This window comes from Haliotis asinina, chromosome 8 (genome assembly GCF_037392515.1).
Source record: "Haliotis asinina isolate JCU_RB_2024 chromosome 8, JCU_Hal_asi_v2, whole genome shotgun sequence".
In the NCBI taxonomy this organism is placed as follows: Eukaryota; Metazoa; Mollusca; class Gastropoda; order Lepetellida; family Haliotidae; genus Haliotis; species Haliotis asinina.
In genome coordinates, this window is record NC_090287.1 from 39,967,745 (window position 1) to 39,992,089 (window position 24,345).

Genomic DNA, 24,345 nt, shown 5'->3' on the forward strand with positions numbered 1-24,345 from the left:
TGCCTATTGTACAAATAGCCATTCACATGGATCTGCTGCGTTCGTTTCTGAGACAATATAAACTCAGCTTTAACTAACCCCGCCATGATAATGCAGCGGAGTGAAGTATTTGGAACATCTTGAAAAATGCATATTTATATGTATTTTGGATTACCAATTACCTGTTCCTTCCTTATCCAAAAGCCTACTCTACTCTACCGTCATTATACCCTATGTTTCAGTTCAACACACTTCCTGATCTCCGGATCTCACGTTTCACTTCAGTGCACTTAATGAGCTTAATGAACTAGCCTATTATCCAACAAGGGGAGATGGGTAGTTGTTGTTTTAACATTGTGTGATTGTATTGGGATGTGGAAGTTTTGGGATACAACCAATGGAGGAGTTGATTCATGCCTATTTCAGTCTTGGGTTACAATACAAAGATATAACACATGTTCTTGCCAGAAACCGTGGTACATTATTGTCAGTGTGCCACTTGAAGCGTATTCTGCGGTGTATGTCCTTCTTTCGCAGAACTAATTACACCAGAATTGCTGGTGTTATAGACTTTATTGCGGACCAACTTCGACGATCTGGACAAGGCATGGTTGTCGTTGGATGCATCAGAAATGCGTCCAGTGCGGTTTAACCGTGAAACAGGACACTGTGCGGTTGTTGCTTAGAGTGTTGGACCCAGAGGGTGTTGAATTTCGCCCAAGACGCCGTCTTCATCGATGTGTTTATTCTTCAAAGGGGCCTAACTTCCTGTGGCATATGGACTCCTATGACAAACTGTCCCCTTATGAAATGTGTATCAGTGGATGTATCGACGGATTGTCGCGCAAACTGATATGGCTAGAAGCTGGGAGGACCAACAGTGACCCACGTATCATAGCCGGATATTATATCAGAGCATGTCACAAATTACAAGGAAGGCCCATGTGTATACACAAATATCAAAGTAGTGAATATGCAAGAGTTCTTAAGCTAAACTCATCCCCAGCAGTTTCCGTGTAAGCTAAGAGCAACTAGTCAACAAAACCAGAGAACAGAGTGCTGGTGGGGGATGCTTAGACGTCAAACCATTCAGTTTTGGATGTCATTATTTCATGACATGAAATCAGATGGTTACTTTTCAGGAGATTTGTTGGACAAGAGTCTACTACAAGTTTGCTTCCCGCATCTTATTAAGGTAATACATCAGGAATCCTTGTAGCTACGCGGATATGTTTCAAGTAATTGTTTACTTACGATTTTACGTTTAAAGCCATATCAAAGACCCCAGTACATATGGTTCTAGACCAGAACCCACATACTTTTTTTACCTTGTTCTGTAAATTGTCAAGTGAATCTGCCATTGCATGTATAATTGTGTTTATCATTTGTGTGAATGAAACTGTCGTCTACACAGATGTGGCGAAAACTATACAGAGAAGTCTCAATTCCAAAGCGATAAAGATATATTGCCTTTCAGTATATTTTCCACGGAGATAAATATATTTTCTGCGTATATGATAGTACGATCTACCTACTTAGTGCTTTGTTAAGTGTACTTAGATGATAGTTTCATCACATATATGATATTTTCACCTTCATGGACTCATCTCCAGACATACAAATATGTTTCAACGTGGCTGTAATTTGTCTTAGGGTATATTATACAGGAAGATCTAGTGGACACACAGAAGGTTTGGAATGTCCATCGCATACGACCAACAATAAATTCTGCTGGCGGTCGACCTTCAGTGATGTTTTCTCTTCCAGAAGTTTATGAGGATTTACAAGGGATTACTGATGTCGACTTGATGTCTGTGCCACTGAATGCACATTTATGGATTATGTACCACCTTGTGACGACGATGTGCTTTGTATGTGGAGGACAACGACCTGGAGCTCCCCAATGACGCATTCACTGCTTCCAATCTGTACATGGAGCTGAGGGAACACATCATTAGAGAACTGTGATGTGATGGAACTCCTGCAGTTTGTGTCACTTCAGGACTCTAGACATTTGAGTCACAGCATTAACTGTAATAATGTAGGCACTTCAAGAACATGTTCAATGAATAAGAAACCAAAAGTGAATTGGACATCTGTTTAATTTTGAGCAATAGCGATTTGTGTCAGTTCTGGACATTTACATGTAGTATGCAATACACGCAACCCTTACTTGTTAACTGTTTAAATATAAGCAATCTGCTGCAACTATTAATGATTAAATCGAGCCATAAACTCTTCATGTCACCAGTAATGCTAATTGTTGGTTCGCTTTTGCCAAGAAAGAAAATTATATTTAACGAAATAATGCTCCTTTCACGTCAACAAAAGAACCAATAAACAATCCTTGAAAGGTGAACACAGCACTTGAAAAAAAGGAAAATGGTTTAAGTAAGTCAACTATGAAACTGTTGAAACCGAGAAGTAGCAGATGAACATGCAAACAACAAAAAACAGACAAAAAACACCCCCAAAACCACCAATTTTCAAATGATATAATACTTAGTAAACAGAAAACATTTCAGCATTTTCTAGAACTCTTTTCAACGTAGCTGGCATAGGTATAATGTACTGGGGAAACATGAGCTGTCTATACAATGTCCATAATCCACACCCCACTTGACAGCAGACTGTTGAATTCTGACCGGAAAGTTGCAAATCTCTCTTATATTCTGATAGAAGTTTCAAAACTTGGCCGCAGGTGTGTGTCATAGGAGATCTGTGAAGGCCAGAGAAGACCATCTCGATTACTTTGCTTGCAACATCAGATCTGAACCCGTGGTGAACCTCAGAAAATGTTTCAGTGTAGTTGCACTAGTTTCACGTACAAACCGTCGCAAATAGTTTATGGATACCCTTTCAGATTCCGACATGACCTCAGGTGCTTTCAAGAGTTTACACACCTTCCGATTTGTGGGCTCCAAATACGATTTGTGGGCTCCAAATCGTCATACAACTTCTGCATGTCTTGGGGGCTCAAAACCTTTGCAAGGTCTCTTAATACCTGTGACCAACTCTCCATAATGGAAGCAGGTCTCGGGACCAACTCCTTGTGGGCTACCTCATGTACGAGTTTTTATGATTTTCTTTTGTGGGATACACTCTGCATTTGTGATCATCGAGAATGTCAACAAGATCCATCAAGAATGTCAACAAGATCCTCCAAGTCATCCGGAAAATTGTCCATGGCCTGCTGCAGAGTTGTTTTACCATCTGTGTGTCATGAAAGGAGTTGATAAGATCAGATGCATAATTGCCAAACATTGCTAATTCAACAACAATGGGTGCTAGCACAACTGGAAAGTAGCTAGCTTGGATCCATCCTTTGTAGATGATACGTCCAACGGACATCCACTCTTCCTGTTGGAAGTGATGGCGAATAGTCGGGATCTTCTTTTCATTTCCTTCGCAGGAAGACTTGTAAAATTCATTCCAGAACTGTGTGAGACAATCCCTGAACACTCCATCGCCATGACCATATTCCTCTGTTCCATTAGGAAGTACCACCGTGCAGGCAATTTCTGTCGAGACAAGTGTTGGATCCTTAAAATTTCTTGTAGACAATGTCCTATGTGTATCGTAAGAGTAACATATGGCAGAGTGGCATCCAGGTTAGTATCTGATTCTCCTGAAACTGGTTGAACTTGCGTCTCGGGATCAGTAACACTGTTAGAAAGAACAGTTGCATCTGCTGTAAGATCCAGAATTTTATTGCCAGTTTGCTCTGTGGTCATGATACTCACACCGGTACTAGCCTCAGTATTGACGATCACCTTAGTAGCAGCAATATTCTGGTATTGTTCTGTATGCTGTTGTGAGGTTGCAATGTTTGGCAGATCTGGAAGCTCTCCGTCATCTTGGTCTGGTGCTGTATATGTCACGGGTTGGGAAATAGTTATCGCGGATACATCTGACACCTTTTTCTCACCTTGAAGCGTTTCAGTAGGAGTAAATGTGTTTGGCGTTGACATAACAATGCCGGAGGCATCCGGTAACTCTCCATCATCAGACATTTTATCAGGCGATTGCTTGATCTTAGTGCTCATGTAGCATCTAAGCATTCTCATTTTCGTTTGTTTCTACATAATAGCCACTGTGGTGTTGGGATCAATCAGTTCCTGTTTGAAATCTCTCATTTCAAAGAAAAAGTCGTCAATATGACCTCTATATGATATGTTCTCTGGGAAAAACAGCTGTTTTCCTTCGGAAAGAATTATGGTAATAGTTTTGTCAACGTTCAGATGCCTGATTCCACCTCCTGTTTTGGCCCATACCTGTGTGTATTGTTGTGTTGTTGCGTCAAAGTTTAACCATTCCAGTTCCATACGTCGGCTACTTTTGCTTGCATTCTTATTTCCGGACCACTTTGTTAATGTCGACGGTCCATCTTTGTTTGGCGGTGAAGGTCTGTGCATTTTGGCCCTAAGGTTCCTAAGGTGTTCTTTCCTTTTTGTTTTTTCTCGGAGGATCGTTCTCCAAGTAGTTCCTCGCAACAAGTCTGTCTCCATAAAGAGGCAAATATTCAGATAATTCCTGGTCGTCAGGCAGAAGAAGCACATCACAGTCAATCTGAAAACACACACAAAAACACACACCTATCAACACCATAAAACCACTATTGTTATCAACATGTGTTATGAGTGTTATGCCGCAACAATGGGGAAGTACGATGGTCGGCAATTGATAATGCGATCGTATTTTGGGGAAAAGGGGAGATCACAATTCAGTTAAATTTCACTGGGAATCAGCAGCAGGAGGAGGAGGTTGTAACATTGCAAAACTAATAAAACAGTACTGAATATACTCGGAACTACTTGAGCAAATGTGAAATATAGACACTATAAGCTAAAGCTGCATGAATATTACTGGACATCTACGGGGAATTGAATTCATCACCATGGTCACGTTTACCTTTTGCATATTTACTCAATATTCAACGGGAAATAACTCCTACTTGCAAAACGCTGGAATTGTAAATGAGTGAGTTTTGTATTACGTCGCACTCAGCAATATCCCAGCTAATGTTTTAATCATTATTATGACATTACACATATCTGAGCCTGATTATGCAATGAAGCAAAACGTTGCAAAATCAGTGACAAAGAATAGTATTGAGGAGCACGAACACGATGAACAGTAACATTCTCAATAATGCTTTCGCATACTTTTACGAAGCGTCATCACAATCACGTAGTCAACTCCGACTTTGAATCGTTTGCATTGTTTAAAATGTTAGGAACAAGTTTTACAAACCTTATTAATTCTCTTCATTCGTTCGGTGTCTTCTTTTGGTATCCCACGGTCTTCAAGAAAGGATATGAGTTTGTCCATTTCAATCAGCTCTCAAGCAAATGCACGTTCCAGTAATGGCATCTGGCGCTAAACAAGAATTTGAGCGCTCACGATAACTAACTTTTGAGCTCAAGATGCTTGAGCGCTCGAGATATTAACTTGTCTGCTCAAGATACTAACTTGTGATCTCAACATATTAACACGTGCGCTCAAGATAAATTTTATTTCACGAGGTCCCTTCAGCGCTTCCGTAGGAAGACAGACTAAAAACTGTGTTCAAGACTATTTAACACAGAGAGTGCCCGTATATGTACGCCATACACATGCATGTGCTCGTACCAGTGAGGGACTCTGGATTATATCTTTTAAGCCTGTCGAAAGCATTCCAGTTAGTTTGTGCACTGGTGACCAAGACACCATTAACTTGTTCTCTGCCAGATCCCATTTGGGCTGGGGTGAGGCAAGTTTCAAAGAAATGGTATAAATATTTGTCAGCATTTCACACACTTTTACATTAATTGTACACTAATGAGTTCTTAGTACAGCTGCCATAAATAAGAAGAAGCTTTAGAATCATAAGCCTTGTATTTCAGACCAGATGTGGACAATGTAAATGTGGATACCATGTCAAACAAAGATTCAGACATGTTGACATTTAACAGGAGAAGCAAGTGGTTTTTAACATTTTATTGCATTGCAAATAGTACAAAAATATGAAGGTCCAGTCCACCATAGATACAAAATAGAGCATCTGTTTCCATGACAACATGGTGGTGAAGCACATAGTAACAGACAGACACTGGTAGAATAAATAGCAAACATTTCATAAATAAATACTTCCAATATTTAATCTGATTTTCAACAAAATACTTAACATCACAATGTCTGGCCTGTCATTGGTGAGGGTGATTTTCCATACACAAAGAGAGGGGACTTTGGATCAAGGTAAAACACTGGACATCTAAATGAACAACAGCACTTCCTGTTGCTTACGCTTATTAATTTTGGCAATGGAAAATATACAATATAAATACAAAAGCATTGAACAATATTACTAAATTAGTATCCAAATAAATTAATGTAAGCATCAATTCTATAATATGCAAATGCAACTGTCATCACCACAGGACTTAGGTTGGGACTCTAAATGCATGGATACTGGCTTGAAAAGAAAATTTTTTTATAAAACATGAAAATTTAAGACAAACTTCACCTACTGCCAAAGAGTATCACTTTTGAAATGCAGTATACGACTGACAACCCACTCCCTACCCTGCAAGTGATGCTGACTATATGAATCCCTCTCTCTTGTCCCTTAAAGTACTCATCGATCATTCTACATCATACATACCAACTACTACTTTGTTTGCTAAATGACATAGTTGCTTGTTGAACACTTGGATAAACCATCACAATTTGTGAAAAACTTATATTCTTCTTCTCTGCATGTGGATGATTTCAAGAATAGAAATGACCAGCCTGTAGGCAAAAGTCATGCCAATGAAATCTAGACTATGTGAGCAGGATGGAATTTCAAAAACATTTGTCGTTATGGGTTATCTGAATCATTAAATATTATTTCAAATATTACATGTTTGCCAAAATTACCAGAAAGTGAGAAAGTGAATTCCGGAATATGAAGGCTACAGTTGATCCCTTTCTCAAAATGTTGAGTATTCAAACCTTCAAAGAGTTAGTATTTTAGAAACAATTTTTCCAAAGACTTCTTTGTTTCTCAGAGTACCTGTTGGCCATATATGACTTATAAGATAAAAAAAAAATCATCACCCACCTTGGTGACACACAGTTTCAATCTTCAAAAACATCATGTCATCAATATACAAGACATCAAAATGTGTTCTTCAAGAAGTCAAAAAGAAACAAAACAAACAGCTAAAAAGAAACAAACATCATGTGTGCAAGAAACAATTTACCAATGCCCTTCAATACGTATGCAACAAGAAATATAATACTTTGACCAATCAACTAACCGGTTCTCAAGATGACTGTCAGAAAAGTCCAGTGCGATTCTTTTACACAGAAATATGAAAGAGACATTTGAATGAAGCAGTAATAAAATGTCTCGCATGGGATGTTTATGGTGAAAGGTTTACCTGCCAATCAGTCACAGTTTCACTTGAAGATTATCATTGTTAGACACAACTGACCACTTATTTGACTTGATGTACTTTAAGACAAACTGACAAGTTGGGAAGTTATCTTAGAGCTAAGGTAATCGTAAATGCCACACTGCCATATTTCAAAACAGGCTTACAACAGATGAGATCATTTTGTGCAAAGAGGCCCAACTGCATCAATCTTTTACATATCATACATTCATGGACTTTTGTGTTCCTTGGGAAAAATCCTCATTTTTTCAAACACTGTACACTGAGGTAATTCCACGCAACCACTAGAATTTTCTGTCTTTTCAAAGGTCCCGTCAAATTGTGAAGTAAAGGTTACCTTTCATAAGCAAAACATGTGTACTAATTACATATACTAATTTGCACTGGACATTTTTCTATTCCAAATTCAGAACATTTGCCGTTGACTTCAGGCCAAATAGCATCCAGTGGGGAGGTACAGATTTCCATTATATACTACAACTATTACTTAAGGGAAAGTGTGACCTGACAAGTGAACCTGTGAATCTTGATAATCAGTGAAGTGGCAGCTGCAATCTCTTCCCTGGTGTTTTCCTTACAGATTCTGGTTTTGGAACATACCACAGCACAATTCATATCAACTCTGCAGCACAATTCACTTCAACGCTTACATCACATAAATGAAGTTCAAATCCAGCACAATTTGTTTCTCACAAGTTTGCTTTCAAATATTTGCACTAATTCATTGGTAATACAACTCTATGTATACATATAACCCTGGAATAATACAATGGCTATGGCCACTGCTATGCACAAATATTTGTAAGTTCTCACTAGATAAGTAAATATACTACTGCAGATATAACATAATGGGATGTGAATATGGTGCATTTGGCTTTATATCATGATTCATAACCTCTGCAGAAGCATGTAGGGTGTAATGCAGACTTGGATCGGAAATGTATTGTAGGAAAACACCTTGGAACAGACTGTAGGTCTGTGAGACACAACTACTGCTGCTAGTCAAGTATGTGACAAAGCTGGGAGAGTTTCCTTGAGGGCCAGCCATTCAAGAACACACAAAGAGCAGGCACTCCATATACACGACTCCACCACAATCCTGCTTAAGGAAAGGGATTACATCGAACGCCCGTCACAGAATTTGGTGTCATTTTCAAGTTAAAATATATGCTACACAAGCAAACCCACAGACAAATTCAGGAACTGTGCATAGAGCTAAAATAGTGACAAGCTGACAAATACTTTCACTATCAGAACAAGTCAGTAGAGGCACTTATATATTACATCACTGTACTGTCTTCAAGACGACACCGTACAACATTGATATCATTGGCGCTGGTCATCAAACAAAGTACAGGTCTTCCAAGTTCAAATGTAATCATGAAAAACAACAAAATATTTTCAAATGTGGGTATCAAGTGCCAGTGATAGAGCTCACGATACATATCACTAACAATATTCCAAGAAGTCCATAGCACATCAACAAAACATTGTTCATCTCTACCATGGTGGTTACAAATCTAGAACATAACAATCCTTAACAACTTTTACCACTTAACAAAATATTTTGGAAATATTTCCTATTTAAGGTCTAATAGATACGTGTGAATAACTAAGCATCTATGCACGAAGCACTAAATACAATCCTTGACGAATTCATTGAAGTTTCGGGCTAAAGATGGCATGAGTCACTCATAAATACAGACTAACAGGCAAAGGATGCAAATTAACTAGCAGCATGCCTTTGTTTCTTTTTGAGGTTCTACGTTGTTAAAATTGATTTAGTATGAAAACCATGATTCTCCCCACAATAATGAGTACCACTAAACATTTGTTGATACATTGAGTGGCTGTATCCTTCATCACTAAACCATACCTATAGTGTGAGAAGTAATGTACAAAGGCACTAAACAGCCAGTGAAAGTATGACTAAGGAAAAAGTTTCCTTCATTATAATCATAACGGTTAACTTAAATTTATTTCACAGTCTGTGAAATAAACATTGATTTTACTTCCTTAATATGCACTTTAACAATTTAAAATGGCACGCTGCACTAAATTCATGATTTTTAAATTTAATCAAGCAAATCACATAACAATTTCATAGTTAGTACAAACTTGACAAATAACAATATGTATTTTGGCAAGCAATGAAAGCACTATCCCGGAAAAGGGTACAATTATATCAACTTTCAGTCTGGGACATCTTCATGCATGTCTAGCATTAAGGGAGACAACTCATGTAGGCTCATGCACTGAATGCTGTGATGGCATCATTTAACGCAACTCCAACCAACTCAGGACTGCCTTCGAAGTTAGCTGTCTCAAAAGGACTGACCACAGATACATCCTAGACTGACCAAATTTTCAGCTGTTTCATTAAACATACTCCACAAACAGATTCAAATGCAACACACTTTTGCAAATGAAATCTATTTTTCATGATTTCTTTCCTCTGGGTCTAAACCTTTCAGGTAAATGAAAATGAAAGTCCCTCATGGATCCCATAACAACAATCCTGGTCCAGGGGATGTTATGAAGGTTACAGATGCAAGAGGTGGCTATCACCGGGTAAGAGGCCACTTCAAATCAGGCACCATATCAGAAACCATTGCACATCATGGTCTGTGCTCATTCCTGCAGCACAAAGAGTGATGACATGTGATAGACAGCCGGGACTCATCTCCCTCACGGAGGCACTAAACACAAAACACTGAGGCCGCAGAGGATGCTGTCAAATGTGTGACATGTCATATTCTCTCCCCTTCATTTTCGTGTTTTCTTCACAGGAGGGGGTGCCACCTCCACTGTTTCTTGGGGAGCTGTTGTAAGATGGAACACCTGGAACATCAATGTACAGGAATGCAGGACTTCAGTTCTATGTGAAATGTCCGCAAATGATTACATCTGGATCAAAATGCCCTGGGCCCATTTCACAAAGTGATCGTAGCGCTACAACTGACAATCATGAGTCTATGATTTATGGTTAATTATGTTTCACAGCGACAGGCACTATCAGTGTTAAAAGAGTGTTACATCAATACTTCAATGCATAACTATTACCCTGCCTGCCAATGTATTTGGTCCATCTTATGATCAGCAAGGGTTGCCATGACATAATTTAATTCAAACCAGAAATTAGCATGGGATAAAGAAATCTTGTGTAAAGGGTACATTCCTGAATATGTATGTAGATATTTCCAGATGGCATTATTAGACAAACAGGCATTCGATTTTTATATAATGAAACACATTCACATATGCCTGATTATAAAACTATAAAACTCAATTTGATTAGCACACATGAGTTACATACCTGTCCTGAATTTGCAAGTGACACTGGGACTGGAATTGTAATGATCTGCTGAGTTCCACTTCCAACTGGAAACACAAATTCAATGTCGTCACAACATAAGTCTCCTTATTACTTGCCTAAGATCTAAATTTTATATTCTAGAGAGTCGAATAATGTTTATCTTTCGATCAGAGAGGATATGTCAATGCTTCCCACACATTCAATGATTCACTGTCACTGCTGCTTGTTCCAAAGAGCAATATATGGACTAATTGGAACATTTACACTCTGACATTGAACATATTGACACTGAACCTCAGATTTGTCTTTCAAGATATTTTAGGAATTCCCCTTTTCTGAAATTTGATCCACACTGAATAGAAAACAACCCCCAAAACAACACTATCCACCTCTGAATAATGAGTTAATGAGACATTTACTTCTAAATCTATTTAGCCTTTAAAAGTTGGCAACCAACTAACTGAGGCATGAACTCTACCTATGTGATGAGTTCTATGCTACTACCTGGCTGATCCTGTTGTTGCATGGATATGGCTGTGGCAGGCTGCTGGAAGTTGAAGATGGTCCCCCTGTCCTGTAATGTGGCAGTGGGCGTGGCATACACCACACCCTGGGGTGTCTGGTACATCACAATGCCGGGGGTCATTGCATTGCCACTCATTGATGCTGAGCCTGGAAGTAGCCCGTCTGCTACAAAGTAGATACAGGCAGGGAACTGATTAAAGTCATCCGTATATGTCATCTTTATCAAGCATACAGGAAATATCAGACGTACTGTCTGGTGTATTCACAAGTCATACGCATAACAGATATTTACGTAAGTGACAAGTTACAATTTAATGTGACCTCGGCAATATTTCAGCTAAAAAGTGACTTTTCACTAGAAGCAGCGAAATTGTGTTTGGAGACAACAGAAAAGGTCTTCATACATTGTACCCAAAAGGCTACCACAAAATTAACCCTCCGCCCCTATATATGTGATCTATGTGTGGAACAAAATGTCTACTCTTTACAAGATCCATCATAAATCAATCTACAAATAAAATATCATATTCATGCTGATGAAAGGTGTGAAGATTAACAGAATAATGTCGGTGCAGGATGTGTCGGTTTCAGATTTAGAACTATAAGACTTACCAGATACCATGGTGATGTTGGAGGGAGTGGTTGACACTGATGAAACAGGTGATTGGGATGTGTCACTGCTACTTGTATTTAATTGACTACCTGCAACAACCAAGAACTTGTTGTTTACATGCCATAACACAGTCTTATTACACTGTGTTATCTCCATATCCACAACATCTTATCCGTACCAGTTATCGACTGCTGATATACACATGTGTGTGCAATCCTGCTGAGTTCAACAAGTCTTGAATGTTTCATCAGCAAATCAATAGCAGTAATTCAGGAAGCAAATCTGGAGGAATATTTCTTTGGGCACAATCAATTGGCAAAGATGGTCCTTCCTCATATATGCAGTATATTTTTATTTAAATCACTATTGTCTACTGTTTGGCAGTTCTATTGGTTCATAACATATTTAAGTTGTACCATCAGTTTTCCTTCCTGAGCCAACCTAAAATACTGAGAAAAAGAAAATTTATCATAAATTTATTAGTGTTCATTTTGATACTATCAATATGCCTCAGTTGTTTAACACCAAATTTGGCAACACTCCAGCTATATGGCAACAGCTTTATACAACAGCACAGAAACCAGACAATCCAGTAACTGATAACATAAGCATTGAGCTAGTGAGTTAAGTATAACGCTGCACACAGCAATATTCCAGCTATATGGCAACAGCCTCTTAATCGAGTCTGGACAAGATGATCCAGTGATCAAACAACAAGTGGGAACCAATGACACATTTCAACTAAATTAGTGTGCCTGACCACGCCTGACCTTAAGTCATCTCTTATGACTCCCATGGGTTGCTGAAGATCAGTCCTAACATGGATCTTCAAATATATAATGAGCATTGACCCAAGCAATCAGGGTATGACAAAATGCTGCGAACAAACTCACAGACCAGACCACCTGATTAATATGGTCACTTTGTTGGGACCTAGTCTAACCATGAAACAAGAAGACCAGCAGCGTATATGAAGCCTTCACCTACTTGCAACTGAGACGAGCTGACTCGATGGTATCCTATACACTGTCTGGTGATGCTGTTGCTGCTGTTGCTGCTGTTGTTGTTGTGTTGTTACCACTGTCTGGTGACCCTGCTGTATAGGAATAGTGATGGGGGTACCTGTAACAGTTGACAGAGTGATACACCTTCAGACCACATTTACACAGGAAACCAAACAAAACATACAAGGATTGTGAAGATGTGAGAAAATATAAACAAAGTGCATTAATTTAGTGTGAATACTAAGGAAATCCTGGAAGCTAAGGGAGGCAACTCTAGCAACTCACCAGGGAGGATAAGTCCAGCAGGAATCTGCATTGAGATGTTGGTTGCTGCTGTTGCAGTGGCTGCTTTGGATGAGGGTGGTGCTTGTGACACCGTGACCGTGTGTCCAGTGTTGGCCTGCTGGACATAACTTGTGACTGTGGGCTGTGTTGTGGCTAGTTGTACTGACTGGGAGGAAACAGCGGCTGGCTGGCTGGTCTGGAAGGTGGATTGGTCGGCCTGGACTACACTTGAGGACACCTGGTACATGGGCTGCTTAGCAAGACCTTCTTGGATCATTTGGATACCAGCCTGGGGGACAAACATGGTTCACAGTAAGATGGATTTACACAGACTAACACTTCGCCAGTCCTTCCTACAACACCTGGATACCAGTCTGGGGGACAAACACGGTTCACAGTAAGATGGGTTTACACAGACTAACACTTAGCCAGACCTTCCTACAACACCTGGATACCAGCCTGGGGGACAAGCACGGTTCACAGTAAGATGGTTTTACACAGACTAACACTTCGCCAGTCCTTCCTACAACACCTGGATACCAGTCTGGGGGACAAACATGGTTCACAGTAAGAAGGGTTTACAAAGACTAACACTTAGCCAGTCCTTCCTACAACACCTGGATACCAGTCTGGGGGACAAACACGGTTCACAGTAAGAAGGGTTTACACAGACTAACACTTAGCCAGTCCTTCCTACAACACCTGGATACCAGTCTGGGGGACAAACACGGTTCACAGTAAGATGGGTTTACACAGACTAACACTTAGCCAGTCCTTCCTACAACACCTGGATACCAGCCTGGGGGACAAACACGGTTCACAGTAAGAAGAGTTAACACAGACTAACACTTAGCCAGTCCTTCCTACAACACCTGGATAGCAGTCTGGGGGACAAACATGGTTCACAGTAAGATGGCTTTACACAGACTAACACTTAGCCAGACCTTCCTACATCACCTGGATACCAGTCTGGGGGACAAACATGGTTCACAGTAAGATGGTTTTACACAGACTAACACTTAGCCAGACCTTCCTACATCACCTGGATATCAGCCTGGGGGACAAACATGGTTCACAGTGAGTTGGGCTTTAAGCGTGAAAATGTGCTATGCTTGTCGTAAGAGGCGACTAACGGGATTGGGTGGTCAAGCTCGCTGGCTTGGTTGACACGTCATCGGTTCCCAACTGCGCAGATTGATGCTCATGTTGTTGGTCACTGCATCGTCTAGTCCAGATTATTTACAGACTGCTGTCATATAGCTGGAATATTGCTAAGTGTGGTGTACAGCTAAACTCAATCACTCACTCAACGATTGATTCCAGACTTGAAATATATGTGATTCTCCACAGTTACTTCACAGCACCTTCACTTTATCCGCAAACACACTTAAAACTGATAACTGGGCAGACCCATATGATTGTGAGTTGTGATAAAATCCTGAGATTTAAACAGATCTACACGTTGTCCCAGAAATAGTTGTCTCATTTCAAAAGACATACATTCTACAAAACATACAGCACAAGTGAACAGTTAAAAAGGAACCTGGGACAATGGCACGTGTCAAAGGTTGAGCTGAGACAATCTCCACTTGTACAATCATTCTAGACTGGAGTTGGGCCCCTTTTCTTAACATTTTCTTGGTTCTGGGAGACAGACACAGTCTTCCATATTTTCAGGGCAGGAGATGACACAAAATGAGAGGAGACCATGAATCACAAAGTTGCATTATTAACTTTCAAAAGAAAGTATGCTCAAACCTCATTTTATCGCAGCATTCGTGGTATCGAGGCAAATTGCTATATCCGGTTTTACGCGCTAGACACTTCTTAGAGGTGATTTAATATGAAAGTCAACAGCCTAACATTAGTGGTTTGTTTACTTTTTTAAAACCGGCATGATGGATCGAATCCCCATAAGTTTTATCCAGCAGAATTATTAACATTAAACTCTGGAATCTGCCTGACCCCCATCCATGAAATACCTGCTATAATATTTACATTTCATATTTGACCCTTCCCACTTCACCTGAACCATGTCACCTGCATATCCCTGTTGCCAAAAATAAAGCAGAAGTGATGTCATAAGCTATATTTATCTCCTGGAGAATGAATTTTATTGTTTATCGCGATACAATGAGTTCTCTCCTTTGGTAAATGTTAATCGGCTCTGTTTGTCTAATGGCTTTCGCTGAAACACTATCACAGTTAAAATAATGCTTTTTTCACAGATGAGTTGATTAAATGTCATGTTAATAGGATTTTACAATAACATAGGCCTCATAAGTTCAGAATTTTATTTCCGATTACTGATATGTCAAGTTCAGCGATACAAAGTCGCAGGCTAAATAATGCAAGTCTCAAAGTCCCTGAAGTGCATTATTTTCTCTTCAACTCAGTCCTTTCTGTAATGATCAAGCCTGTATGAAGAAAGTCTCGATTTCCTCAGGTTCAGGTTTTGAATCTCTAGATTCAATTTATAAGGAATCATTGTTTCTATCAAAATTACTTATTATCAGAGAGTAATTGTTAACATATGGAGAAAAATAAAAGTTTATGAGCGCTGTACCTATTCTCCTATTTATAACCTACCAGAAAATACTACAGAATCAATATCACAGAATCAATATCACTGGTTCTTGAACATGTTCAATTCATAATTGCATGTTTTCAAATCAATATGACTTGTTATGTAATGAATAGTATGTATTATGATACAGGAGACGAAAATCTGTGTATAGCATCCTAGTCTCGTATTACGATACAATACTGCACTGATATATTGTTACACCACTAGAAATTTCATTAATTGTTTTACCAAGACAATATTGATATAACTATAACATACTCATGTTCTGGAGTTCCTCATAGCATTCAGTGCTCAGGTATCCTCTGGGGTGCTGTTGGTATATCAACCTGTAGCGATAGTCTATTTGAATTGTGACCAACAACTGCAATACTTTTCTCTCCTTAAATTTTCTCTTTTCAAGTCATTTCCAAAATGTATAGTTTATACGACATAAATACAACTTGAAGTAGTTTCAGTGTCTTTTAACAAGAAACTTGAAATCAAGATAAAAAAAACAGTTAAACTCACTGAAGCTGCCAGTCTACATCCAAACATCCAGTATTGCTCAAATATCAACGGAAGTCAATAACTAAACTATTGATGATCACAGATATTATCGATGCATCAATAGTTTTTCGTTTCTACAATGAGTTAATTGGTACTGGAAACTCAGAAACTGCATCCATTGATAGTTCAAAGTGTAACTAAGCACCTGGCAGTACCTGTAGATTTATCAATACAACGTGAATGTTAAATTATTATCATTTCTAAAATATTATATTGTAAGTGCTGTATTCAGAAAAAGTCTATATTTCTCATACTGATTTGCTTAAGAATTATGCCACTAGTCCATTCACAGAATTCTTTCTCTGAAAGAACATTACAGTGTCAAAAAAATTCTTATTGCCAAATGAGTTGAGTATCATAAGGTTCACTACAGCAAATACCATAACTGAAAGAAACTTTTGGAAAAATAGTTTTTCAAAGTAACCTGGGAAACAGATAAGCAATCTGCTTAATTATGCATAGCTTTTATTGAAATTCCACTACAAATAGATTTCTTCCAAGTGGAATTTCCTGCTGAAATGAGTCACTCAAAACTACACACTGAGAATGTACCTTCTGTAGGACTTACACTGGAATGTTCCAATAAAACAGGGGTATGAAGAATGGATTGACATTTCTTAACCCTCAGAGTTCAGGTTAAAGGTCATTCCATTTATAACTACTGATTACAAACATTATTGGAAGATCTTGCTTAAACAGTCTTGACAATAGAAAACCATGTCTATGATTTCCCTGTTCCGTGAATGGACTGTCTCAATGCACAGATGTGTCAGCTCTAATGACAAGATGGGGTAATGGCAAGGGATGCATCTTCCCTGTATGTTGCTGGCCACATGCCAATCAAACCATCACAGGTTCCTGGAAAGGGCAATGAGCCAAATAAAGACTAACAGCCATTTCTGCCCTGTAGTCCCCTTCTCAAGCATCAGCATAGACTAATGCTTAGTGTGTGAATATACATAATTTGGAAAGTAACAAACTGATACATATAAACTGAAAACGAGCCCCTGGGAGACAAGAGATTCAAAGGAAATCTGGACTTGCTTAATTTAAGGCTTTAGCATGGCAGAGAGGGCTTGTAAGTAGGGAAAATAATGTGGTTCAGGGACTGAGAGACAGACTAGCATCAGCACTCCTACAGTCTGTACTTGAGAAACTTCCACATTCTTAAACATGTACAAGGTGTTAACAGGGACTCCACTCCTACGGCTATTTCCAGTCCGGGTCACAGACATGTTACACGAAGAGACCTTAGGTACCGTATGCTTGTATCAAGTGTGGCAGTTACACTCATCTTAGTGCTAAGATCACTTTGTGGGTGGGAGCCATGTCTCTTCTTTAAGAAAATCTGACATTGTTCCTATCTAATAACTATCAACATTACATTATCTCAAAATTATCGGAGACAGAACATGGGGGATTGTAATGTAAAAAAGTCAGCATATGCTGTCATTGAGAGTTTCTTACACTATATATCCCTTAATATACTGTCACTGATGGGGGTCTTAACACTATATATTCTGTAATATACCATCACTGACTTGGTTTAAACACCATATATCCCTTAACACACCATCACTGACGGGGATCTTACACTATATATCCTGTAATATATCATCACTGACAGGGTTTTAACATTATATGTCCTTTAATATACTATTATTGACAGGGTATGTCCTTTAATATACTATTATTGACAGGGTTTTAGCACTATATATCCTATAATATACCATCACAAACAGGGTTTTAACATTATGTATCCTGCACTATACCATTAATGACATGGTTTTAACATAATACATCCTGGAATATACTATTTATGACTGGGTTTTAACACTATATGTCCTGTAATATACCATCTCTGACAGGGTTTTAACATTATATATATATCTCTTAACATACTGTCACTGACACACAAAGTGAATCGCTTGCTGAATATACGGCAACAAAAGCAAACATTTCTGCATTGTGCTGTGTAAATGACAGGAAACAACACAAAAGCATAGACGTGCAAACATTTTTACAGCTCTCTGATGGTATTCCCATTACTGTAAATCTACCCACTACCAGTGCAGTTGAAACAGACTATAGCCTCAATGTGACCCTTAACCTTTCCAACAAATCTCCCAGCATGCTTCATCACACAGATAAGCAAAGATGAGCAGCTACCTACATGGTGAGCTGCCAATTATGGCCCAGAAAAACCTGTGTCTGCTTTCTTTCCAAGCAATGTAGGTAGCAGGCTCACTCCATATAAGGCAATGCAGGCCATATGTAACAGGGGGAGGGGAGAGGTGCAGTGGGGAGGGGGAGCTTTGATGTTGGTTGCCAGGTTACTCATCCCCCTGAATAAGGCAACTCTACACCAGCAGGAATGAGTAAAGCTAGATAGAATCAGAGAGACTTGAAGCCATGGGTCCATTGACAGCTGCCTGCCACTGATGACTAGCAGGATCACACTGTGCTATGCAGAGCATTACCTGCCAGCTACCATGCTGTCTGCTTTACCTACATCTTCCGGATTCCGGTACTTGGGGAACTACTTTCTTATGCTCCATTTTTGTTTAATTCACGGACTCTGTTTAAGTGTTTGTACACATTACTATTTTAAAGGGGGGGGGGGGAATTGTCAAGAGATAAAATAATAACGTTCAGAAGATGCAAATATACATATTGTTCAAATAGATACAAGTGTTCTTATTCAGTGTCCGAATCTTGTTGTAGACAACCTGATATGAATAGGGAAACAGTGCAACTTACAAATATCAAGCACTGAATTTGCCTAAGAATGTGGGTTGATACATGATGCATGTTCGGGAATAACTGTATACATCTGTACATAGTGTAAAATTGATATATGATACAGATAGGGGAATAACTGCATATAACTGTATACAGTGTAACATCTGTTTTTAGTGAAACAAAATTACCACATGTTGTTTCAAACAACCTGTGATAATGATATATAACATGATGACAATAAAGGGCACACTTTATTTAGTGCCAAGTCCTATAGTAGGCTCAAAGTGCTACATTATTACTCCATCAATGGATTAATGTGTAGGTAAGTTCCATTCTCAGCTCACTGGGAGGTATATTACCTCTGCTAGCTAAGAGACCTAAACTTGCTGGGTACCCACTAACTCTTGTGGAAGAAAAGCATATTTCAAACAGTAACTTGCCTAAGCATACCCTTCAGTGTGAGGCAGGATGTTACAGTGTTCGCGTTAACACAGAAACCTGCGTTTCCATGCAAAACAATAATAAAAACATGTAACATTCTTTTGCGTGCATGTTTATGGCGCACAGATTCTGATGTGCTTAACTGTAAAAAATACCTTAAAACAGCAAAGAAATTTGAATGATTCTGGTTTGTAATAAACATTTCATGTGCATATGATTTGGACCACATATTTACAATTTCATTTCTGCATGCCATTTTCTGGTGTCCCCCACCGTGATATTGCTGGAATATTGCTAAAAGCAGCGTAAAACTTAACTCACTCACTCATTTCTGCATGCACTCTTACAAAACCTACGAAGAACACTGCGTTAGTCTTTAAAACTCTCTTAGAGAGGAATTCTGCCAAATGTGGTCAACCATCCATCCAACTACATGCCATTACCATTTTGTTTAGAGAAAGTAGGTTTTCATGTGCAGTCTCATGGACATGAGTCTCTCAAAACTTTATGGTTCTTTAAAACTTTCAGTTAAACATTAAAGTAGATTTTGTTTCATATTTATATTACTGTATAATCTTAGTGGACCATTTTCTAATTCCTATTTCAGTGTAAGGAACTCTGAACCAAAACTTCAAACAAGATTCTTATAAATCTTTCACTCAAAATTTAAAAGAAACCTTCACTATTATGCCCAGAAATATGGAGCAATAGAAAAAACAGTCAGTCAGATATTCTTATTCAACATTTTTATGACCATATTCAGATAATATTATCATAAATTCAGGAAAACTTGGAACCAAAGTACAGATTGTCAACATATGACTGCACAGTAAAAATCTTTCATAATCATCAAATTCTGGGGTAAAGAAATTCCAGAATTCCTTGTTTAGGACTACAAACATGGCTGACGTAAATGATCAATTTCTCCCCCTCCCAACTTCTTGGATCTTCCTCTATAAAAAAGATTAACAGGAGAGAAGAATATTTCAGCAGGTCCTGTTGTACTGAGGGACATTGCTGAGGCTAAAGAGTGTGTAGTGGTGTTGTGTACACAGACTGGGGTTAATGACTGTCCTGATCCCCCTGGTAATGGCCAGCTGTTTGAGGGGGGTTGAGGGGGGCTGTGGCAGCAGTGGACCAGATACACTGGTATTGGGTTTCATCCCCAGTACCACATCTGAGTACCCTACAGTGCAAACATCTTACTTGTGCCACAGCATTCAAAGTGATTAACACGTACTGCAAGCTACTATATCTCATTGTCATTTGCTTCACACATGTTAATTTATAATGTATATTGTGATCAACAATCACACATTCTGAAAATGACACTTCTTTCTTTTCAGAAATTCTTCATAGTAGGATGTCTTCTCTATCACATTCTGTTTATCACAGATGTTTCAATTCAAATATTTATTGCAGGTGATGTGACATGTTCCATACAACACGACGTTTGTTGTGTATATACCTTTGTCTTGTGTAATAAACCAGGCCATGCCTTGTAACTAATCTTCATATATTTATCAGGATACGTTTCACTGCATGCACTAGGGCTGATACCAGGATATGCTGTGTATGTTGTGTATCATGTGTTCATCTCACTTCAAATCATAGGATATGTATCATAGCATTTACTAGTGAACACAACAATGTGTGCTTTATATCATCATATGTTTCACATTGTTCTCTGGTGCAGTCAACATTGTGATGATTACCTTTGAGTCTTCCTCCCCAACTGTGCATGTCAGTTCTGTCTCTTCAAAGCCTGAGGGGTTCATCCTCTGCTCCACAGCCTGTTGTTGTCCGGGGCTGAAGGGAGGAGGGTCAGGTGAGTTGAGGCACGTTTGTATGAGTGCCTTGCCGCTCTCACTTGTAATCATGGGTTGAAGTTTCCTGGTCGCGAAGGTGTAGACATGACCAGTTTCACTGGCCACCAGAAGCATCACCTGGGTCCCCGTCAGAGTTGACAACTCATAGGCCTGCAAGGCATCAGGATGTAAGTCTTTTTTGTGTGAATCATAAGCTCAACATTGCCGAAGGCATCAATTCTCTATCACAGATATGTACCCCAGGTATGTTTCCCTATAGAGAAATGTACTCTAATCAAAGTGAAAATACACAAAGGTAACTGGTACCCTAAATAGTAAATGGGGCCATATTCCACAATCTTAACAGAAAAAAGGCAGAAAGAACTCATCTTAAGGTATGTGTCGGTATTCTGGTTCTGGCTAGAGTATGTTCCTGTATAGAGAATCTTAACTTGGGTACATATCTGAAGTACACGTGCAGTACACCTTTGGCACATCAGCGACCCCAACCACCCATTCAAGTCTGGTGATTTTGTTTGCTCTAGTGAGCTAAGCTCAAGATAACCAATAAAATAACACTAAAAACTTTAAAATAACACTAAAAACTTTAAAATAACACTAAAAACTTTAAAATGATGCTTAGAGACATATTCACACTACTATCCTCAATAGTAGTCAGTACACACTAGGGCATAATTAATACACTGGAAGTACATCACCACATTACCCAACACCTTGCCATAAATGCTGTCGAGTGTCCCATGTTTTACTATTTCAACACAAATCAACAACTAAAGTGTGCTCATGTTGACCATTTGCTAAATGCAAGATGTATTATACCACATAGTTGTTCAAGTATCCATTCAGTGTCCAATATACTTTGGCCAAACAAAACCCCCAAAACATACATTAACTTGGTTTAACTAAATGCACGCACGCACACACATACACTACAAATATATGTACCTATATTCAGTGAGCTCATACATTATTAATTCTAGACATTGACCAGTTTTGATTCGCTTTAGCAATGTAATCTTGTTCTACTATAGTAGTAAAATGTGTGTAAGTGATAAAAGTTGATGGTAACTAGAAACAGATTTACTTCAGTGAAAAGCAATGACAATTATTAATGTCTAATATCATTATCAAACATTCAAAAGAAACTGAGAGCTTGTAGAATTATGCCATGTATGTTGGGGTTTGTTTTCTTTCAGACGTATAGACTTTCCCTGGGTAACATCTTCAATGTAAAACAAACATTAATTTAGTTACTTAGCAGTTACCATATATATACTCAAGCTAAACTCCAACAATCAACATGCTGATCTTCATGACTCAGTAACAGATAGGTAAAAAAATTGTCTAATGAATAAACTAAAAATGTCTTATGATGCTTTCTTTAAACAATTAATACAATACAAATGCAAAACAATGAAAGCACGAAAAGAACAATTAATCTGGAATTTCTCCACCACTGGACAGTAATTGTGTATGCAATGCACAACCTTAATCTTGCTACGTGTGTTTTTCTATTTATCAGATTGGGTATTACTATTAGTTGAGCCCATTAGGGGTGTTACTATCTGTTCAGAATATATTGCATAAATATCATATTGGGCCTTACATAGCAATTTTCAGTACAGATATCCAGCTTAAACCTCAGTGTGCTGCATCATACGTCAAACAACACACAATGTACACATATATAATTTAATACATAAACTGAATGGAATAACAGTGAATGGGGAAAAAATATTTTTCCATTTATGGTATTCTTCACGCGTTCTATTTTCAAAACACGCTGATCAATGATATTTTACAATGCGTAGTATTAGGTCATAGCCGACCTGATGGATTGTCAGCTGATTGTTGTACAAATCTATATAATATGATAATGGCCATTAGTGTCCTTTCACATACTGCCTGCGAAATATTAAAAGTAACATTTCCACCTTGATGTCTAAAACTATCTCTTTACTAATATCTCTCATCTGTTGCGTTTAAATAAACTCACAAATATTATGCTTCGAACAAAAATGACGTAACAATGACCAGCTCGTGCTGCTTGAGTGAAAACACGATAACACGTGTTTACAAGGGATTACTGTTAGCGAGTTGTCAGCTGTCAAAATAGAGATATAAACGCCCCTTGTAAGCATCACATGAATGAAAACGTTATATACATATATTCCAACATGAATATAATACTACACTGAGCTGTCATGCTATATCCTGCGTATAAAAGAATATGAAAAACATACCTTTTTCATGATTCCCGTTTTTCTCTTACTGAACGTGGTGTATCTCCTTAATTTGTTTTCAATGAATTCCATCTTAATTTTCACCCTGCCTTTCGTCTTTTTTCCGGGCTTGGGTCCAGTAAGGACAGGTGCCATGTTTTGCAAACCGGGTGTAAGTTGCATTTGTTGGTGAACTTGAGACACAAACGCTCCATCTGTCCCATCGGAATCCGAATCCTCTTCTTCTAAACTTGCTGGATCGACGTTCTCCAAAATTAACTGTTTCGGCGCATTTGCATACGCTACCTGGTTAGAAGTGTGGCTTCCATTAATTCCAACAGAAGTTATCAGCTGTCCTCCACTAGTAATGGGGGTGTCGGTGTGCGAAGATACTTGCATCGTGGTCGTCGGCAAAGGAATAATTTGTCAATTTCCTTACTACCTTGTTTGTTGCATCGCCATAAAGGGAAGAAGACCACAGTGCTTTGCAGATTAGTCCGCGGAAGAAAATAGGTCCAAGTAATGGCGGATATTGGTCAATTTACAGTTCTTGCATGTCTGCAAATGCTCATGTCGTATAACCGACAACATGAAGCAACACTTAAACCTATAACGAATGCTAGTTATGAATTATTTGTGTTGGCGTATGAATATATTCAACGTGTCTTCTTTGGGCACGCGCCATGTATGGCAAAATGGGGAGACCAAATATGGTTTCCACGGCCAAATACGGTGACTCGGTCAATCAATTCCATTGAGAATGAAAACCTAGAAGGTTATGCTACACATCGCTACGATATTATTATGAGGTTACCATTGATATGGTAAATTCGGT

The 24,345-nt window shown here is 38.7% G+C and overlaps 1 protein-coding gene across 1 annotated transcript; it reads right to left on the minus strand.

The window, feature by feature from the left end:
* Positions 1 to 5,943: 5,943 nt before the first annotated feature.
* LOC137294629 (serum response factor-like) lies at positions 5,944 to 23,992 on the minus strand. Its single transcript, XM_067825687.1, has 8 exons — positions 23,532 to 23,992; positions 21,175 to 21,438; positions 13,144 to 13,432; positions 12,838 to 12,976; positions 11,854 to 11,939; positions 11,221 to 11,406; positions 10,717 to 10,781; positions 5,944 to 10,241 (listed from the first exon to the last, which is right to left on the minus strand). The coding sequence occupies exons 1-8, from the start codon at positions 23,907 to 23,909 to the stop codon at positions 10,167 to 10,169; spliced, it is 1,482 nt and encodes a 493-aa protein (XP_067681788.1). The 5' UTR covers positions 23,910 to 23,992; the 3' UTR covers positions 5,944 to 10,166.
* Between the last annotated feature and the right edge of the window lie 353 nt (positions 23,993 to 24,345).

Coding starts and splice junctions, on each gene's coding strand:
- LOC137294629 (XM_067825687.1), bottom strand. CDS start 23,909: ATGCAAGTATCTTCGCACACCGACACCCCCATTACTAGTGGAGGACAG. Junction 12,977..13,143: donor TGCTGGACTTATCCTCCCTG/GTGAGTTGCTAG, acceptor CAACTGTTACAG/GTACCCCCATCACTATTCCT. Junction 10,782..11,220: donor GCAACAACAGGATCAGCCAG/GTAGTAGCATAG, acceptor TTGTGTTTCCAG/TTGGAAGTGGAACTCAGCAG.